Source organism: Carettochelys insculpta, chromosome 10, assembly GCF_033958435.1.
Source record: "Carettochelys insculpta isolate YL-2023 chromosome 10, ASM3395843v1, whole genome shotgun sequence".
Taxonomy (NCBI): Eukaryota; Metazoa; Chordata; order Testudines; family Carettochelyidae; genus Carettochelys; species Carettochelys insculpta.
The window spans coordinates 43377477-43393211 of record NC_134146.1 but is presented as its reverse complement, the minus strand read 5'-3'; the positions used below and the strand labels follow the sequence as shown (position 1 = coordinate 43393211).

The 15735-nt window shown below is 38.0% G+C and overlaps 1 protein-coding gene across 1 annotated transcript in view; it reads left to right on the top strand.

Annotated features, from left to right (window-relative positions):
• The window catches only part of CCDC39 (coiled-coil domain 39 molecular ruler complex subunit), a 33897-nt gene that overhangs the window by 11675 nt on the left and 6487 nt on the right, over positions 1–15735 (top strand). The window contains exons 7-16 of the mRNA XM_075004685.1: positions 651–842; positions 2527–2630; positions 3021–3153; positions 6870–7064; positions 7800–7964; positions 9663–9800; positions 9918–10126; positions 11700–11823; positions 12804–12963; positions 15432–15538. Coding sequence (XP_074860786.1) covers positions 651–842; positions 2527–2630; positions 3021–3153; positions 6870–7064; positions 7800–7964; positions 9663–9800; positions 9918–10126; positions 11700–11823; positions 12804–12963; positions 15432–15538 — 1527 coding nt within the window. The remainder of the gene's footprint in view (positions 1–650; positions 843–2526; positions 2631–3020; positions 3154–6869; positions 7065–7799; positions 7965–9662; positions 9801–9917; positions 10127–11699; positions 11824–12803; positions 12964–15431; positions 15539–15735) is intronic.

Genomic DNA, 15735 nt, shown 5'->3' with positions numbered 1-15735 from the left:
TTGTTGATTTATTTTTGTGATTAAAATAAACAATTGTGATTCTTAATATAGGGACCAGGTCAGTGAAGTGAGATGATGCCATTTTTATGCAGTCACATTTCAAAGAATAGGAAAGTACTTTTACTACACTGTTGTTTTACAATAATTAAATTCTTGCTAAACCTTTTTAACGATTCTTTAAGAATTAAAAAAAATCTGCAATTTCCAAAAATCTGCAGTGTTAAAACCCTTACACCTGCTTTGAGAATCATTCATCATGGCTATTAATTATTGCAACCTTTGCTATACCTTCTCTCCTGTGCTGGTATGTCCAAATGCTGTTTGTACCTATGGCCTCTTCCTTTCTTGTCACCATTTTTTGAAAATTTACAGTGCCCATATTGCTGATTTTTAATACTGAGAACAGAAGTTATCCAAAATATTTGTAGTCGTTGATGTTATATATGAGTGAAATGTGCTGCATATCAAAGGCACTTGCATGGATTTGCAATATCTAGGCTGCCACATTATTACTTTAAGGTATAGCTTGAGTTGTTTATTTTTGTTAGTAATAATTTTAAAGTAAAGTACTCATCAAAAGCTAAGCATAACAGTCCTGCATCAATGCTTGTTGCGTTGTTTAAACATTTCAAATGTTTTTATTATGGTAGTTATTAGCCCAAGTAAGACAGGAGATCCGAAAGAAAGAAGATGTGATTAAAGAGAAGATTTGCTTTTTGGCTAACGAGACTGGGAACAACATGGAGTATGAAAAGCGAATTTCTGCTGCAGACCGGCAAGCTGCCAAACTCAGATTAGACTACCAAAACCAAGACACTTACAGAGTTAAACTGCAGGAAGAGGTAATAGTGCTAAATGCTTCAGGTAAAAGCATATAAAAATATAAACTCTCTAACCTTTAATTAATGAAATTAATATGACAGCACAATGCAGAAGTATATGGCGATCTAGCCATCATTTTCTGGTACAACCCTTTCACATAGTAACAAAATGTTTGCACTTGCCAACCTAGTGCAGGGTGCAGGAGTTTGAGGTTGAGCTCTGGTCAGTAATTCTGCAAAGGAGGAAGCATTTCACTATTAAGGAAGTGAGTGCCTTTTGTAAATGTGTTGCCTTCCGATGGCTGGCTGAACTGTTTCCCTTAAACAGTAGCCAGTGACAGTGACTACTGGATGCTTCAGAGGAATGTATAATGCTCTGTCTTTACCACACATATAATGCATCTAATTCTGTAGTATTGTAACATGGTGAAAAATAATTTCTTCTCCAGATGACCATTATATGCTCTGAAGAATCAGGGTTGATAGCCTTATAATTTTGTCCTAATTAAAATAACTATAAAGTCTATTCATTTTCACAAAGCTATCCAATTAAAGAGGCAAGAAGGGATAGTGTATTGGGTGGTACATCTGTAAAAATAGGAACAATACCTGCATCCTTCCTTCAAAGGTATATTTTGGGGATTAATCAGCTAACGATTATCAAGACGTTGGCATGCATAAAATGCTAAATATTAGTCTCTAGATGAACTATTTATCTCAATTACATTTTGCTGTAAAAATTTCCAGAGGTCAATTCTGTGTGGCATACAAATATTTCTCTTTATATATCTTAGAATGTATTGGGTAATTTTTATGAAACAGCTACATGTCTTTGTACTTCACGAACCTCCCTCAGTTTAACTAAAAGGATGTTGTGCAATCAGCAAAGTTTGGGCTAGTGCTTGTTGTTGGATTCAGACCATTGCCAGTGTTCACATGGAGCCTCACTGAGGTCAGTGGGCCTACATATAAGCACAAAGGTTTACTAATGCAGATGAAATGTCAGGATCTGGTCCCATATTTTCTCCTTGATCATTAATAAATATGTATCTGGTCAAGATAAATAAATTGGAGATACACATCTCCTAGAGTTCGAAGGAACCTTGGGAGGTCATGTAGTCCAGTCCCCTGCCCTCTTGGCAGGACCAAGCACCATCACTCTCATCTATTTGCTCCGCTCCCTACATGGCCTCTTCAAGGCTTGAGCTTGCAACCTCAGGTTTAGCAGGCTAATGTTCAAACCACTGAGTTATCCCTCCCCGTGAGGGTCACCTGCTGTGAATCAGTATGATTTCACAGGCTTTGCTGATTTATACAAGTTGATAATCTGAACCATTTTTTCTCTCATTTAGAGAAAACACTTTAAAATTATCTAGAATAATGTTTGCATTGTAGAAATACAGATTTGTTAGCAAATCACTAGCAAAATCTTTGAAATTTTTGATGGGGCACTGACATCAGACTGTTAAGCTTTAGCTTCACAAATAATAAGCAGTCCTGGAGCACCTTTAAAGACTAACAAATTTATTTATTAGGTACTGAGCTTTCATGGATAAGACCCACTTTCTTACATTTGGACTTAGATTTATATCCTTAGAATGTATTATCCAGTTTCTGGTGTTGGCGAGCTTTCTGAAAACTGTTTATAAATGCACTAAATGTACAAAATAGAGTAAGCAATCTTCATTATTCATTTAATTATTAGCTGGATAATTTAAAAGCCACTGTGGACAGAACTGCTTCTGATTTAGAATCTCTGAGAACAGAAATGGCCAATCTGAAGAAGGAAATCCAGGAAAAAAACGCCAGGTAAGATCAGTAAATTCTGAGATAAAGTTTATAACATTCTATAACACTCAGATCTTTGTTCAAGTTCTTCCTATCAATAACCTTAAATAATGTTGGAGACTTAAGTAGCAAACTAGCAGGATATTTTCACACAGCTAGAGTGTCTTGTTAACCTTATAGAGGATATTGCCTTTAAATACTCCCTGAGACTCATCTCAGTGAGAGGGAAGAAATCTGGTCTGTAACAGCTGTTTGAAATTGACATTAGTGGCCTACACAGTTACATGGTTTTAGATTAATATAATGAATTGCTTTATTATTAGGTTTACTTAATCAACTGCTCTAAACATTTTAGCAGTGTTTTTTGTGTAACCTTCATTTCATATCATTGTGCCTTGTAACTGTCTTCAGGTTAAATCATGTTAAAGACCAGAATGTGAATCTTTCAAATAAACTGAAGTTTGTTACTGAAAAGACATCAAGTTTAGAAGAAAAAGCTTTCAGGATGGAAGAAATACTAAAAGAAGAGGAGAAAATTGTTAAGGTAAAACCCTGTGGACACTATCTTCCACTGAGGATTTGTGTAAACCTTACGGGTTGTGTTTGGGACAAGCATTTATATATAGATTAAAATGGAATATACTTATTATAGAGGCTGCAGCCATTTTCCCTCAAACATTAAAGTACACAGGATTCAGTTGGCTCAATACTTGGATAGGAGAGCCCTAGGGAAAGCATTGTTGATGGATGACGTGGTACATTTATGGCTAAATTGTAAGAAGCTTTTGCTAGAAATTGGCAAGGAATATTAATTCCATTTCATGGAGGATTTTAAGATTTTGGAATTTATTTTCATTCTGAGTCAGAATGAAAACCAAAAATATTCACAGTTCTACACAAAATGGAATGACTGTTCTCTATCCACCTTTACTGAGAACCAGGGACTGCAAGCTCTGAGAGCTTGGGCTGCTGAGGACTGGAAGCCTGGATGCTCTGGAGTCGAGAATTTTCAGGTCCTTGGCTCCCCATCAGCCTGCACATGAGCTTTCCTATAATTTATTTTAAAAAACAAAACAACAAACTCTCCATATCCCAAATTCATAGATATTTATGAATATATTTAGCTTCTGACAGCTCTGATATGAACTACTGACATTTTGCCTGATGACAGGGTATTAGATGCTCCATAGCTTGTAAGATGACCTCATTACACAAATGTCTGAGCAGGTGTCCTCCAACAAGTGACAACAAAAAATACAGTCATGAACACCATCACATATTTTGTTGCTGCCACTTATTTTTCACAAATCCTGTCTTGTTTTACAATCAGTAGCTGTGTGAAATACTGCCCCCTCAGTAGGATTTTGGGACTCACTTCATAAACTTAGCTTTTGTGTTATAAAGTTACCATGCACTTTAACTTGAACTTTGAATATTAATACACAGCTCAGAGAAAATGAGCCTTAGATATATAAATTTAAAATAAATTTTTAATTAAAAAAACTAAGTACTGCAGCAAATCTGAAAATTAGCTGGAATTATATAATGTTTCTGTAAATTGAAAACTGCATGTGCTTCCCCATAAATCTTTTTCTGGGGTGGCTAAGTCAGTAGTAAGTTTCCTTACTTGCATATGTGGCAGATAACCCAAGATGACACCAAGCTTGGCAGCTTTACAGCCTTGGGGTAATATTTTAAATAAGATGAACTGCTCTTGAACAATGTCTGTAATGTATTAGTCAGAAGCATACATTCCATCAACATTAGGCATGCACGTCTATTTTCCACATCTGTTAATTAACTGTGAAAAGATATTTACTGAGAACAATAAAGGCAAAATCCCATATGTCACTTGTGCTTCAGCTTCTTCATCTATCTTGGACTCTGTAGCACAGCACAGTGTTGTAGGGAATGATTCTTATTTAGTGCACATCTGTTCTGGGAGCCTCTTTGTAAAAGGAAAAAAGTGTTTGTTTTTTAAAATAGATAAATATTAAAAATACAAACAGCTTAAAACCCTAATGACATGAGGGCCAACATGTGATCCTATTTCAGTTGACAGTGTTGCCATTAGTTCAAAAAAATTGCCCATAACTGGACATACAGAAATTAAAAATAAATAAATTTTAATTAAAAATTAAAAATAAATAAATATTAAAAGCAAATTTAAAAAATCATTTCCTCTCTTAGGGCCTGATCCAAAAAGCCATTACACCATTGACTTCAGTAGGATTTGGATCAAGTCTATATATGTGCCCAAGTTCTTGAGTTCAGGGTTCAAAAATTCTCCTTTAATATTTATTTCAAAAATAAAACTTTTTCTTTCAAGCACCTGCCTTCAAGTCATGTCTCAAACTAACAATGATGGGGGAAAAAAACGCAATTCAGATCGGGACAAGTAGAAATTCTTTTTTTTTTTTTTTAAAAAAAAAAAAAGAGTAAATAATCAGAGGGGTAGCCATATTAGTCTATATCTGTAAAAACAACAAGCAGTTCTGTGGCACCTAATAGACTAACAGATGTTTTGGAGCATGAACTTTCATGGACAAAGACCCGCTTTGTCCGTTGCAATGTAGTGGAGAGTCAAGAGGCAGGTCCAATTATACATGCTCATGAAAAGGAGGGAGGCCCAATCAAGAGGAAGGCCAGAGTTGACGAGGTCAGTTCAGTCAGGGAGGATGTGGTTCACTTCTAGCATCTGATGTGGAGGGGTGACTATCAAGAGAGGAGAAACTGCTTTTGTAATTGGCCAGCCACTCCCAATCTCTATTCAGTCCTTTAATGATGGGGTCAAATTTGCAAATGAATTGTAGCTCTGCAGTTTCTTTTTGGAGCCTGTTTTAGAAGTTTTTTTTTTTTTTGTTGAAGGATGGATAACTCTAAATCTGTTAACGAGCGTCCAGGGAGATTGAAGTGTTCTCCTACAGGTTTTTTTTGTATGGTACCATTCCTGATATCTGATTTGTGTCCATCTATTTTTTTTACGTAGATTGTCCAGTTTGCCCTATATATATATATATCAGAGGGGCATTGCTGGCACATATTACGTTTTAGATGTGCAGGTGAATGAGCCCCTGATGGTATGGTTGATGCAGTTAGGTCTTGTGATGGTGTTGCTGTTGTAGATATGCGGGCAGAGCTGGCACCGAGGTTTGTTGTAGAGATTGGTTCCTGGGTTAGAGTTACTGTTGTGTAGTCTATAGATGCTGGTGAGAATTTGTTTCAGGTTGACAGGCTGTCTGTAGGAGAGGACTGGCCTGCCTCCCACGGTATGTGAGAGTGAGGGATCGTTGGCCAGGGTGGGTTGTAGATCACTGATGATGCCCTGGAGAGGTTTTAGCTGCGGGGGGGATGCATGTGATGGCTGTGGTGGTCTGTTATTTCCCTGTTAGGTCTGTCCTGTAGCTTCTGGGTAGATGTCTGGCTCTTTCAGTCTTTTTCTTAACGTCCTTAGGTGGGTATTGTAGTTTTAGGAAAGCTTGGTAAAGATCGTGTAGGTGTTTGTCTCTGTAAGAGGGACTGGAGCAAATGCGCTTGTACCTTAGTGCTTGGCTGTACACACTGGCTGGTGTTGCATGCCCTGGATGGAAACTGGAGGCATGCAGGTAAGCATTGCGGTCCATGGGTTTCCGGTATAGAATGGTGTCTGTGTGACCATCACTTATTTGCAGTTGTGTTGACTGATCCAGGCTGAGGTTGATGGTGGAGTGGAAACTGTTGAAATCACGATGGCACTCTTCTAGTGCCTCCTTCCCATGGGTCCAGATGATGAAAATTTCAACAGTTTCCACCCCACCATCAGCCTCAGCCTGGACCAAAACTGTATTGAATACACACATTCTGATATACATTTTACTTGTTGAACAATCTGGAAAAAATCACATGGTAAGTCATTTGTAAGAAATTCATAAAAAAGCAACCGTTTTTCAGGTAGTGAGGGGTTAAACTGGAAAGAGGGAAGAATTTATAGTTTGCTGAAATGGAGAAGTGATGACAAGGAACAAAAGTTGTTCAGATATTCACCCCAATACTTTTGCAAGGAGAAACTGTAGGGACACTTTATTATACTCCAGCTGCAAAGACTTTTTAAGATAGCAAACAGTTTCTGAAACTTCTGATACTGAAATTTCATGTTTCCAATATCTCTTATGTAGAATATTTTATATAATTTTTTTTATGAATGACGAAGACTTGTGTGTCCATATAAGGCTTTATCCAAAACTGATTGTGTGTGTGTTGTAATGAGTAATTTGTCACCAGGAAAAAGAAACACAAATGAACCAGTTGAAAGAGCTCCATTTCAAGAAGACTCAGGAGTTACAAGTACAAAGAGAGAAAGAGAAATGTGTTATTTCAGAAATTGAGGGAACCAGAGCATCACTTAAAAACCTTAACAGTCGGTTACGCAGGCTTGATGCAGACACCTTAAAGCAACAGGAAATCATGTATAATCAGGTAAAGATGTTAACAAGCCCCCAATTTAATTTGTGATCATTCTTTGAGGCTAACATACAAACAGCGTGTTTGGGTGTTTTCTGTCTTTAACTGCTTAGAAAATAGTTTCTGAAATGATCAGTGAGTGCTTGTGCATTCTGCAGTTCCATCTTCCCAAATGCATGAATGAAATTGTTTGTGTGTGCGCGCGCGCGTGTGCATGCGCAAATTATTTTTTGCATTCTCTGTTCTCCACTATAATTTCCCAAATCAATTCTTCACTTTGACTCCTCAGAACTACTGATCCTTCAGGGTAAATTTTTGAAATGATACAACAGAGGTACATGCCAAAATCCTGTTATTTGCTAATGGGATTTATGTGCATATCTCCTGTGCACTACTTTGAAAATTTGCCCCTTTATATCAGTTTCCACTGGTGACGCAAGATTGCAACGCTACAGTAAGCCTCCCTTTAGCTGCCTATTTGTGCACTATGTGCTTTGTTACACTTTTAGAAGATTACTTATGATCTATCATCATACACTAGTCATTTAAGAGCATTTTGTTAATGTTTCACATTAAAATGAGAAGGCTATAGGCCATGAATTATTGTAAAATAATAATAGCTTAATTAGGCAACTGTCCTAAAGCCAAAATTTAGTTCCAAAGTTTATGTGCAATGATGTAGCATTGTAGAAAGAGCTATAATTATTTATCTCAAGCTCTCAATTTATTTTTTAAAAATAATTTCAACAGGATTTTTACATTCAGCAAGTTGAACGACGACTGTCACGGTTAAAAGGGGATGTTAACACAGACGAAAGGCAAGTTCTGGAAGCAAAAGTTGTTGAACTTACAAAGACCTTAGAAGAAAAGAAAGAGGCATATAATCTTTTACATACCCAGCACAAGAAACTTCAGGTAACTTGCTCCCACTATCATCTTTGGGGACATAAATTGTAGAAATCTTAACAAATTAGCTCAGGGAGATTTCTTCTTTATTGATTAACCTGCTATATGAACTTCATTAAGTTACACTGATAGCCTCACACCACATTTCTCTGATGTACCTCATGGGAAATGCATAGCTACTGGACAACTGGAATTTCTTGTCATCTGTGGTACTAGATGAATGCTGGGCCTGATCCAGTATGACTGTTCTTATGGCATGAAGGAGAATTTGGGGTTGTCTGAGCACAAACTTACCTGGCTTTAAATCTACTTTATTTTCAATCAGTAGGAGCTAAAAATGAAACTTCAAATTTTGTCTTCACAATAGGGCACCACTGAGACCATAATTCAATGATAATGCAGGTGGAACCTCTCTAGTCTGGTACTCTCCAGTCAGGCATGATTGTTGGCTACATCCATGATAAGTGGGCATTGGGCTAAGTTTCCTGCAGCCCCATAAAGTTTGCTTACATCCACTAGTCCTGGCTCTCAGTGTTCTGTGCTGTTGTTTAGCTCTAATTTACACTTAAATGTCTTCTAAGAACCCAGTGAGCAGTGGAAGGGTTGGTAAGGTTTCTAGACAATATTGACCTCGAGATTTGGCAAATTCAAATTCTCTGGTTTGGCATTGTTATAGTATAATTGGATTATATGTGGTTTTGTGCAATTAGGATTAAAGTTAATTGTTTAAAGGGGAAAATATTCAAGCTCACAAACCAAAATGTTGACCCATTATTTGTACAAGCAACTTCTTCTGTTCTTTAAAATATTCTCTTTGCATATCTTATATGACAAGTCACCCAATATGCATACGTAAGTTACTTTACTTGAAAGCACAGTTACCGTGAAATGTATAAATGCACTTAACTTGCTTCTAAATCAGTCCATAATAAGGTTGGCACACCTGCATTTGTGTTTAATGTGTATATACGTATAACTTCTCAGGTCATCACAATATTATCCCCAGAATTTTAGCCTTTGTTTCTTTTTTTTTTTTTTTTAAAGTCAAACTATGAAGATTTGCTCCTTTAAGTCAGAAAAGCTTGATTTTAAATGAAGCATCAGCACTTATCATGAATAGTTTATCAACAAAAAGGTTAAGTACTAACCTGATCATGGTCTATAATTACCTATATTGGGAAAAGTTATTTGATGCAAAAGGGCTCTGTTGTCTAGTAGACAAAAACCATAACAAAAACTAATGGCTGGAAGTTGAAGTCACCAAAGTGCAAACTGTATAAAAGATGCACATTTTGAACAACTAGTGTAATTAAACATTGAAATGGAGTTCCAAGGGATGGGGTAAGTTCTCCACCACCTGTGAGTGTTACCCAAATCTGGACAGTTTTGAACTAGATATGGTGAAATTTCATGGCCTATGTTTTGTAGGAGGGAAGACTAGATGATCATAGTGGTCCTTCCTGCCCTTAAAAATCTATACTTGAATGAATATGAAGATTGTATTATTGTATCATAAGAGGGCTTCTCTTAAGCCACTAACTATTTCAGTATGACCAGAAGAACACCACTGTGCTTGGTACTGTACAGACTACAAAAATAACAATTCCTGTGCCGAAGATTTTATAATTTGTAATATTCTATTAACAGCTAGTATTTGGTGTAGTATGTTTCCAAATAATGAACTAAGAGCTATTTATTTTCTAACAGAGTGATGTCCATTTTATCAAGAGAGCAATGGATAAGACAGGAGAAGAAATGACTGGTCTGATGATCAGAATAGATGAACTAAATCTTTTCAATGACAAATCAGATAAAGAGTTAAAAAAAGCCAAAGCTCTTAAGCAGGTACGTTGACAGTCTGTGGCTTTTTACTGAACAAAGTGTCAGGGTTTTTTATTTCATTTTGTGTTTGAAAAATACCTTTCATTTTTGTATTATTTCTCTTTTTCTGGCATTTGATAGGATTTGATGATTGAAGATAACCTCTTAAAACTGGAATTGAAACGTCTTCGAGATACACTGTACAACAAGGCAGAGCAAGTTCTCTCACTGGAAAAACGAAAGCTACAGCTAAATACTGCTATGGAAGAAAGAACTGAAGAAATTAAGGTTCACAAGGCAATGATTGAATCACAAATAAGATTTGTGGAGCAGGAACGTCAAAGCGTAAGGTACTTATTATATATATTCAAAACATTATCTTTGACATTCTTAACAGTAAATGGAAAATAGAAACGCCCTGTAGAATAAATTAAGATGTTCGCCAAAAGAGTTAGGTGAGCTGTAGTTAGTATACAATTTTCCTCTCTTAAATGTGTCAAATATCAGCTAACAGATTGTCTTTGAGTACAGCATTAATAAATTATTTTCCAAGTTTTTAAAAATCACTTTCATATAGTGTTGTCCCATGTAGGATCCAAAAGTATTTACAAAGGAAAGTAAATTTTATCCTTATTTCCCAAACAGAGAATTGTAAGGGACTTGCCTAGAGTCAGTAGCAGTGTTGGGAAAAGAGCCTGGCTCTTGCTGTCATTCTCCTGCTTTAACCATTACCCAAATATGTCTGCTCTCTGACTTCCGATCCTGAAGAATCATCATTTATTCAATATGAAAATATGCAATCTGGTACTGCAAACAATCTGCAATTGCATACCTATAGCCAATCTCTTTAATCTTAAACAGTAGCCAGAGATCTGGGTTTCTGAAATCCTATGCCTGACCCTTAATTGCTGTGTTTGTTCAAGATATCTGGTGTCTTTATTGTCTGCATATTTGGAGTTATAAACTAAATTATAACAGCCAAATCATTATTATGAAAGGACCTATTCATCAGGATTAAGTACTTGAGAAAACTCTGGTCTCCATAGGTGACCCAGTAAGTGAGCAATTCAAAGAGGCATTCTGAGAATCTCTGTCAACAGTTCCACATAATAGCTTTCAATCTCATATAGATCAGAAATGGCACACACAGCTCAGTTAGTTGATTAGTGTTAAATTAATATTAGAAAGTTACAGTAAAGCACAGACTTTTGTTGCCTTCATAAGAGAATTAATTCAAAATATTTGCTATAATCTTTAGTTCTGACCTCCTAATAGTGGTCTTGGAGTGTGTGGTTAAATCCAGCTAAGAAGCAAACACTCAGCAGCTGAGTTGGCAGGCTTTTATTCACCCCTCTACTAACCACACCCCACGCAATAGAAAATTAGAGTGATTTAGTGTGACTAAAGCTTAACTCCTCATCCAGAGTGCAGACTGTATGGTTTTCCTTTGACAATTACACAGCTAATTAGTACTTGCATGTAATTTGATTTGGGGTTGTTGCCTGCTGTTGCTTCTTCTCATTTAGCAGTAGCAGTATTCAGAAATGATCAGCAGGGGGCATCTTGTACAGCTGTAGAACTTACATGCCAAAGCTTTAAAGATTTGGGGGAGGTGTATTTCAGAGCTTCCTGTGATGCAAGGGATCTGCAATTTGTCCATTTTTTTTGCATTAGCATGAGACAAGCTGAGGGAGTGGCAAGAGGACCAGCTGCCTGGAGTTGGGGAGAACTGGGAACAAATAAGCCTACCTAACAGCAGTAGCAGTACTACTTTCATGGCTGGCTCCCTGCACATGTTCAGTCTACTGCAGTAGCAGCTCCAAGTATAGTTTTAATAATAGAGGTAGTCTATAAAAAGGTGCAAAGACAACCATGTTTCCTTCAACATCTCATTTGATGTTTTCACTTTCTTCTATCACTCAGTGCTGAATTTCAAGACCGTCTAAGTAAAATTGAAAAATTAAGATGCAGATACGAAATTCTTACCACGGTCATGATGCCTCCTGAAGGAGAAGAGGAGAGAACTCAGACGTACTATGTCATTAAGGTAATTGAACTACTTTATTGTTGGAATGCTTTTAAATCAACTAAAAACTCGCACTTCGAAAGTCTTTGTTTAAACTATAGTTTTCCGTGTTCTACTCCAATCTCCACTTGCTCATCCCAAAGACCACTACCTTGACCTCCCACTTGTTGTGCCTCTTGGAGAAACGTCCTAGATGCATACTTTTCTGATGTGTTGGGGAAAATGGCTGTTTTCTCTTTAATCCCATTCTCAGAGTGCAGGATCTTCTAACTGGTTTGCTTTCCTGAATGGCTTGTGGATCCTGAGGCCATTGGTCAAAATTGCCTTGAAGGAGATACTACAGTTTACTGTCATGCTCCTTTAGCTAGATGCCGTTTGGAATAGAGTTTTTAATAATTTCCTGTGGTACAGATTTCAGCTGAAAACTACTTAGAAGCTAGATTTCAGTAGAACTGTAGTTTAGACCCCCATCCTGCAAGTTGCTGTATGTGGAAGCTTACACAGGGCTCTACTGACTTAATTTTTATTTGTAATGAACTAATCCGTTCAGTCTCTTTTACAGGTCACAGACGTTAGCCACTCTGTTGAAATCCTTATACAAAAGGAAAGAAGTAATCATAGTGTTCTCCTTTACTCTTAAATTTGTATAATTCAAGACTAGATTTACAATTAGACTGCTCTGGACAACTTATATCATACTGTGGATTTCAAACCTATAACTTTCTTGGTACTTAGTAGCTAAGGCTTCTGCTTTGAGGTCCTAGCTGAACCCCTGTGCTCACGCAGAACTCCAAGAAAATCAGCTCCTGACAAGACTGGGCTTTAAGATTGAATTCTTATAAGACTATAGAAAATGGTTTTGTTCCTAACTACTTAACATCAGGTATTCTTCTGTTTTTTGTCATATTATTAGTGTGCTTCAGTAAGATACATGCAGTCCAGGGACTGCCATTACAATGTCCGTTTGATTATCTGTCTTAGGTCTTTGTTTTTATTTTTAGGCTGCCCAGGAAAAGGAGGACCTTCAACGTGAAGGTGATGATTTGGATGCAAAGATCCGTAAGGCTGAAAAAGAACTCATAGCCTTGCAAAATACCATGCACGTGCTTAATAATTGCAACAGCAATTACCGGAACTCTTTTAAAGCAGTAACAGAAACAAGTATGTAAAATGAACATTTTTTTTAAGTTGTGTGAGTCAAACACGAAAGTATACACCAGACACAGGAGTAAAGCAACGATACACTTAGGCTACATCTGCACTAGTAGCATCTATCTACAGAAGTTACTGTCAGAAGAGATACTCCATCAAAACTTCTGTTGACAGACCATGTCTACGCATAAAAGCGGATCGAGCTTTTGGGCCACTCTGTCAACAGAAGGTCCTCCAGGGCTACGTCTACACATGAAGCCTACATCGAAGTAGCTTATTTCGATGTAGCAACATCAAAATAGGCTATTTCGATGAATAATGTCTACACGTCCTCCAGGGCTGGCAACGTCGATGTTCAACTTCGACGTTGCGCAGCACCACATCGAAATAGGCGCTGCGAGGGAACGTCTACACGCCAAAGTAGCACACATCGAAATAAGGGTGCCAGGCACAGCTGCACACAAGGTCAGAGGGCGGACTCAACAGCAAGCCGCTCCCTTAAAGGGCCCCTCCCAGACACAGTTGCACTAAACAACACAAGATCCACAGAGCCGACAACTGGTAGCAGACCCTGTGCCTGCAGCATGGATCCCCAGCTGCAGCAGCAGCAGCCAGAAGCCCTGGGCTAAGGGCTGCTGCCCACGGTGACCATAGAGCCCCGCAGGGGCTGGAGAGAGAGCGTCTCTCAACCCCCTCAGCTGATGGCCGCCATGGCGGACCCCACTATTTCGAAGTTGCGGGACGCGCAATGACTACACGGTCCCTAGTTCGATGTTGAACGTCGAAGTAGGGCGCTATCCCCATCTCCTGATGAGGATAGCGACTTCGATGTCTCGCCACCTAACGTCGAAGTTAACTTCGAAATAGCGCCCAACGCGTGTAGCCGTGACGGGCACTATTTCGAAGTTAGTGCCACTACTTCGAAGTAGCGTGCACGTGTAGACACGGCTCAGGAGTGTCTACACAGCTTTCTTGTCTACAAAACACACTTTGTGTGCAGATGCTACATGAGTTTTGTTGCGAAAGCTTGAGTTCTCTATAATACTCTCTACTGTGGACATAAATTTGGCTGTGGAACACATTGATAGTAGCAGAAGAAAGCAGTACCCAAAACTAAAGCAAAATAGAAAGCCTAGGTACAGGAAAAAGATTCTATTAAGCTTCAAGTTTTCTTCTTTTTATGTAAATTCTTAAGCTTAAGTAAGGCTGTGAAAACTCTTGTGCTGCAGAATCCCAATAGGAAGTCATAAAGTGCTGTACAGGAACTGTACAAAATGTTTCCCCAGAAAGCTCATTAATCAGTGGTAGGAAGAATGGTCAGTAGGTCTTCAAGTACTTGAATCCCAAGGCAGCATAGCAAGGCATAGTGGTTGCAAGACACTGAGGAAAGCAGGTCCCAAACAATTCTGACAGAATTGTTAGTGGATGACAGTAGTGCTGCATAATGAAAACAGACAACTAAGGTGAGCTGAGGACTGTGCACTGCTGTTTGTGTACTGGGTAGATCACTTCAGACAAGCTGAATTCCCACTGTACAGTCTGTGGAGTCCCGTGGGATGTTTTGTCATTCACCTTTTGTTGAGAGATCACTGAAAAGTTACAGCTTTTTTCAATCAATCACACTTAGTTTTATCCATGCATCAGTGTAAACTGGGATGTCAAGAACTGTGTGGCAACTGGGTTTATTTAACTTAACTTGTGTGCCCTCTGCTGGTTATACCAAAATGGATCTTAAATCCTTATCCTTGCAAAAACCAGTCACTTGTTTCCCTTGTGTTATGTGAGTACTTTGTGGAATGTTCTCAAAAGAATTTTGAGATGTTTTCTGTAAGTTTAGCAATCAGTTGAAAGCAGGCACTGTGAGCACTTAAGACAGATGTTGTTTAAAGCCTTCCTAACTGGTGGCTTTTAATGTATTTATCATATAGTACAGTTGCAGTATTTATTTTTAGTTACATATTTGAACAACAAAATTCTGAATCTCCTCCCCTACCTATGGTATGATTGTAAAGGGAAGTCCTAGAGACTTCTCCAAAGCACTGTACATGAGGATGTTCAAGGTTTCTCCTTGCCCTGGTAGATGCTTCCACCAAGGACAAATCGAAATTATTATGTTTCAGTTTCATAACATGATTCAGTGTTGTATCACTGACTACATATAATTTTTTTAAATGTACAAATTCATCTATTCAACAATTGATCATTGCAAGATCAGGCATTTAAACTGCTGAATATACTACCCAATGTAGTATAACGCACTTGCAGCGTAAGGCAGCCTGGCAGAAGATGTTTGTTACCCGAGATATGGCCATAACTGTTGTTTTAGTATATATTGTACTTTGAATACTTTTTGGTGCGCTTACTATAAAATGCAGCCGTAGTCCATTTTTTGGGATGAAGCTCTCAACACTGAAATATCTTAGTGTGCACTCCTGGAGCAATGTTTAAACACTAACACAAGGTGTTTGATATTGTAGGTGAGGAATACAAAGAAAAACTGCAGTTAGAGGAAGAGAAAAGAGCTGCTGATGAAAAACACAGATACAAGCGAAGACAGATCAAAGAGCTTCAAGAAGACCTTCAGGTAATGGGTTTATGAGATTCTTATTTGTACAGGCAAAGCCCTGGCTTTTCATAGTATGGGCTATTCCCCCCCCCCCGCCCTTCATGGATTAAGTAGCATTCTGGGAATATCTTTCCTCACTCTTGTTAATTTAATTCCCTTCTTCATCCTAGTGCTCATGATAAAAGGTACAATTTTGAGAAGTGTCAAACTCAGTG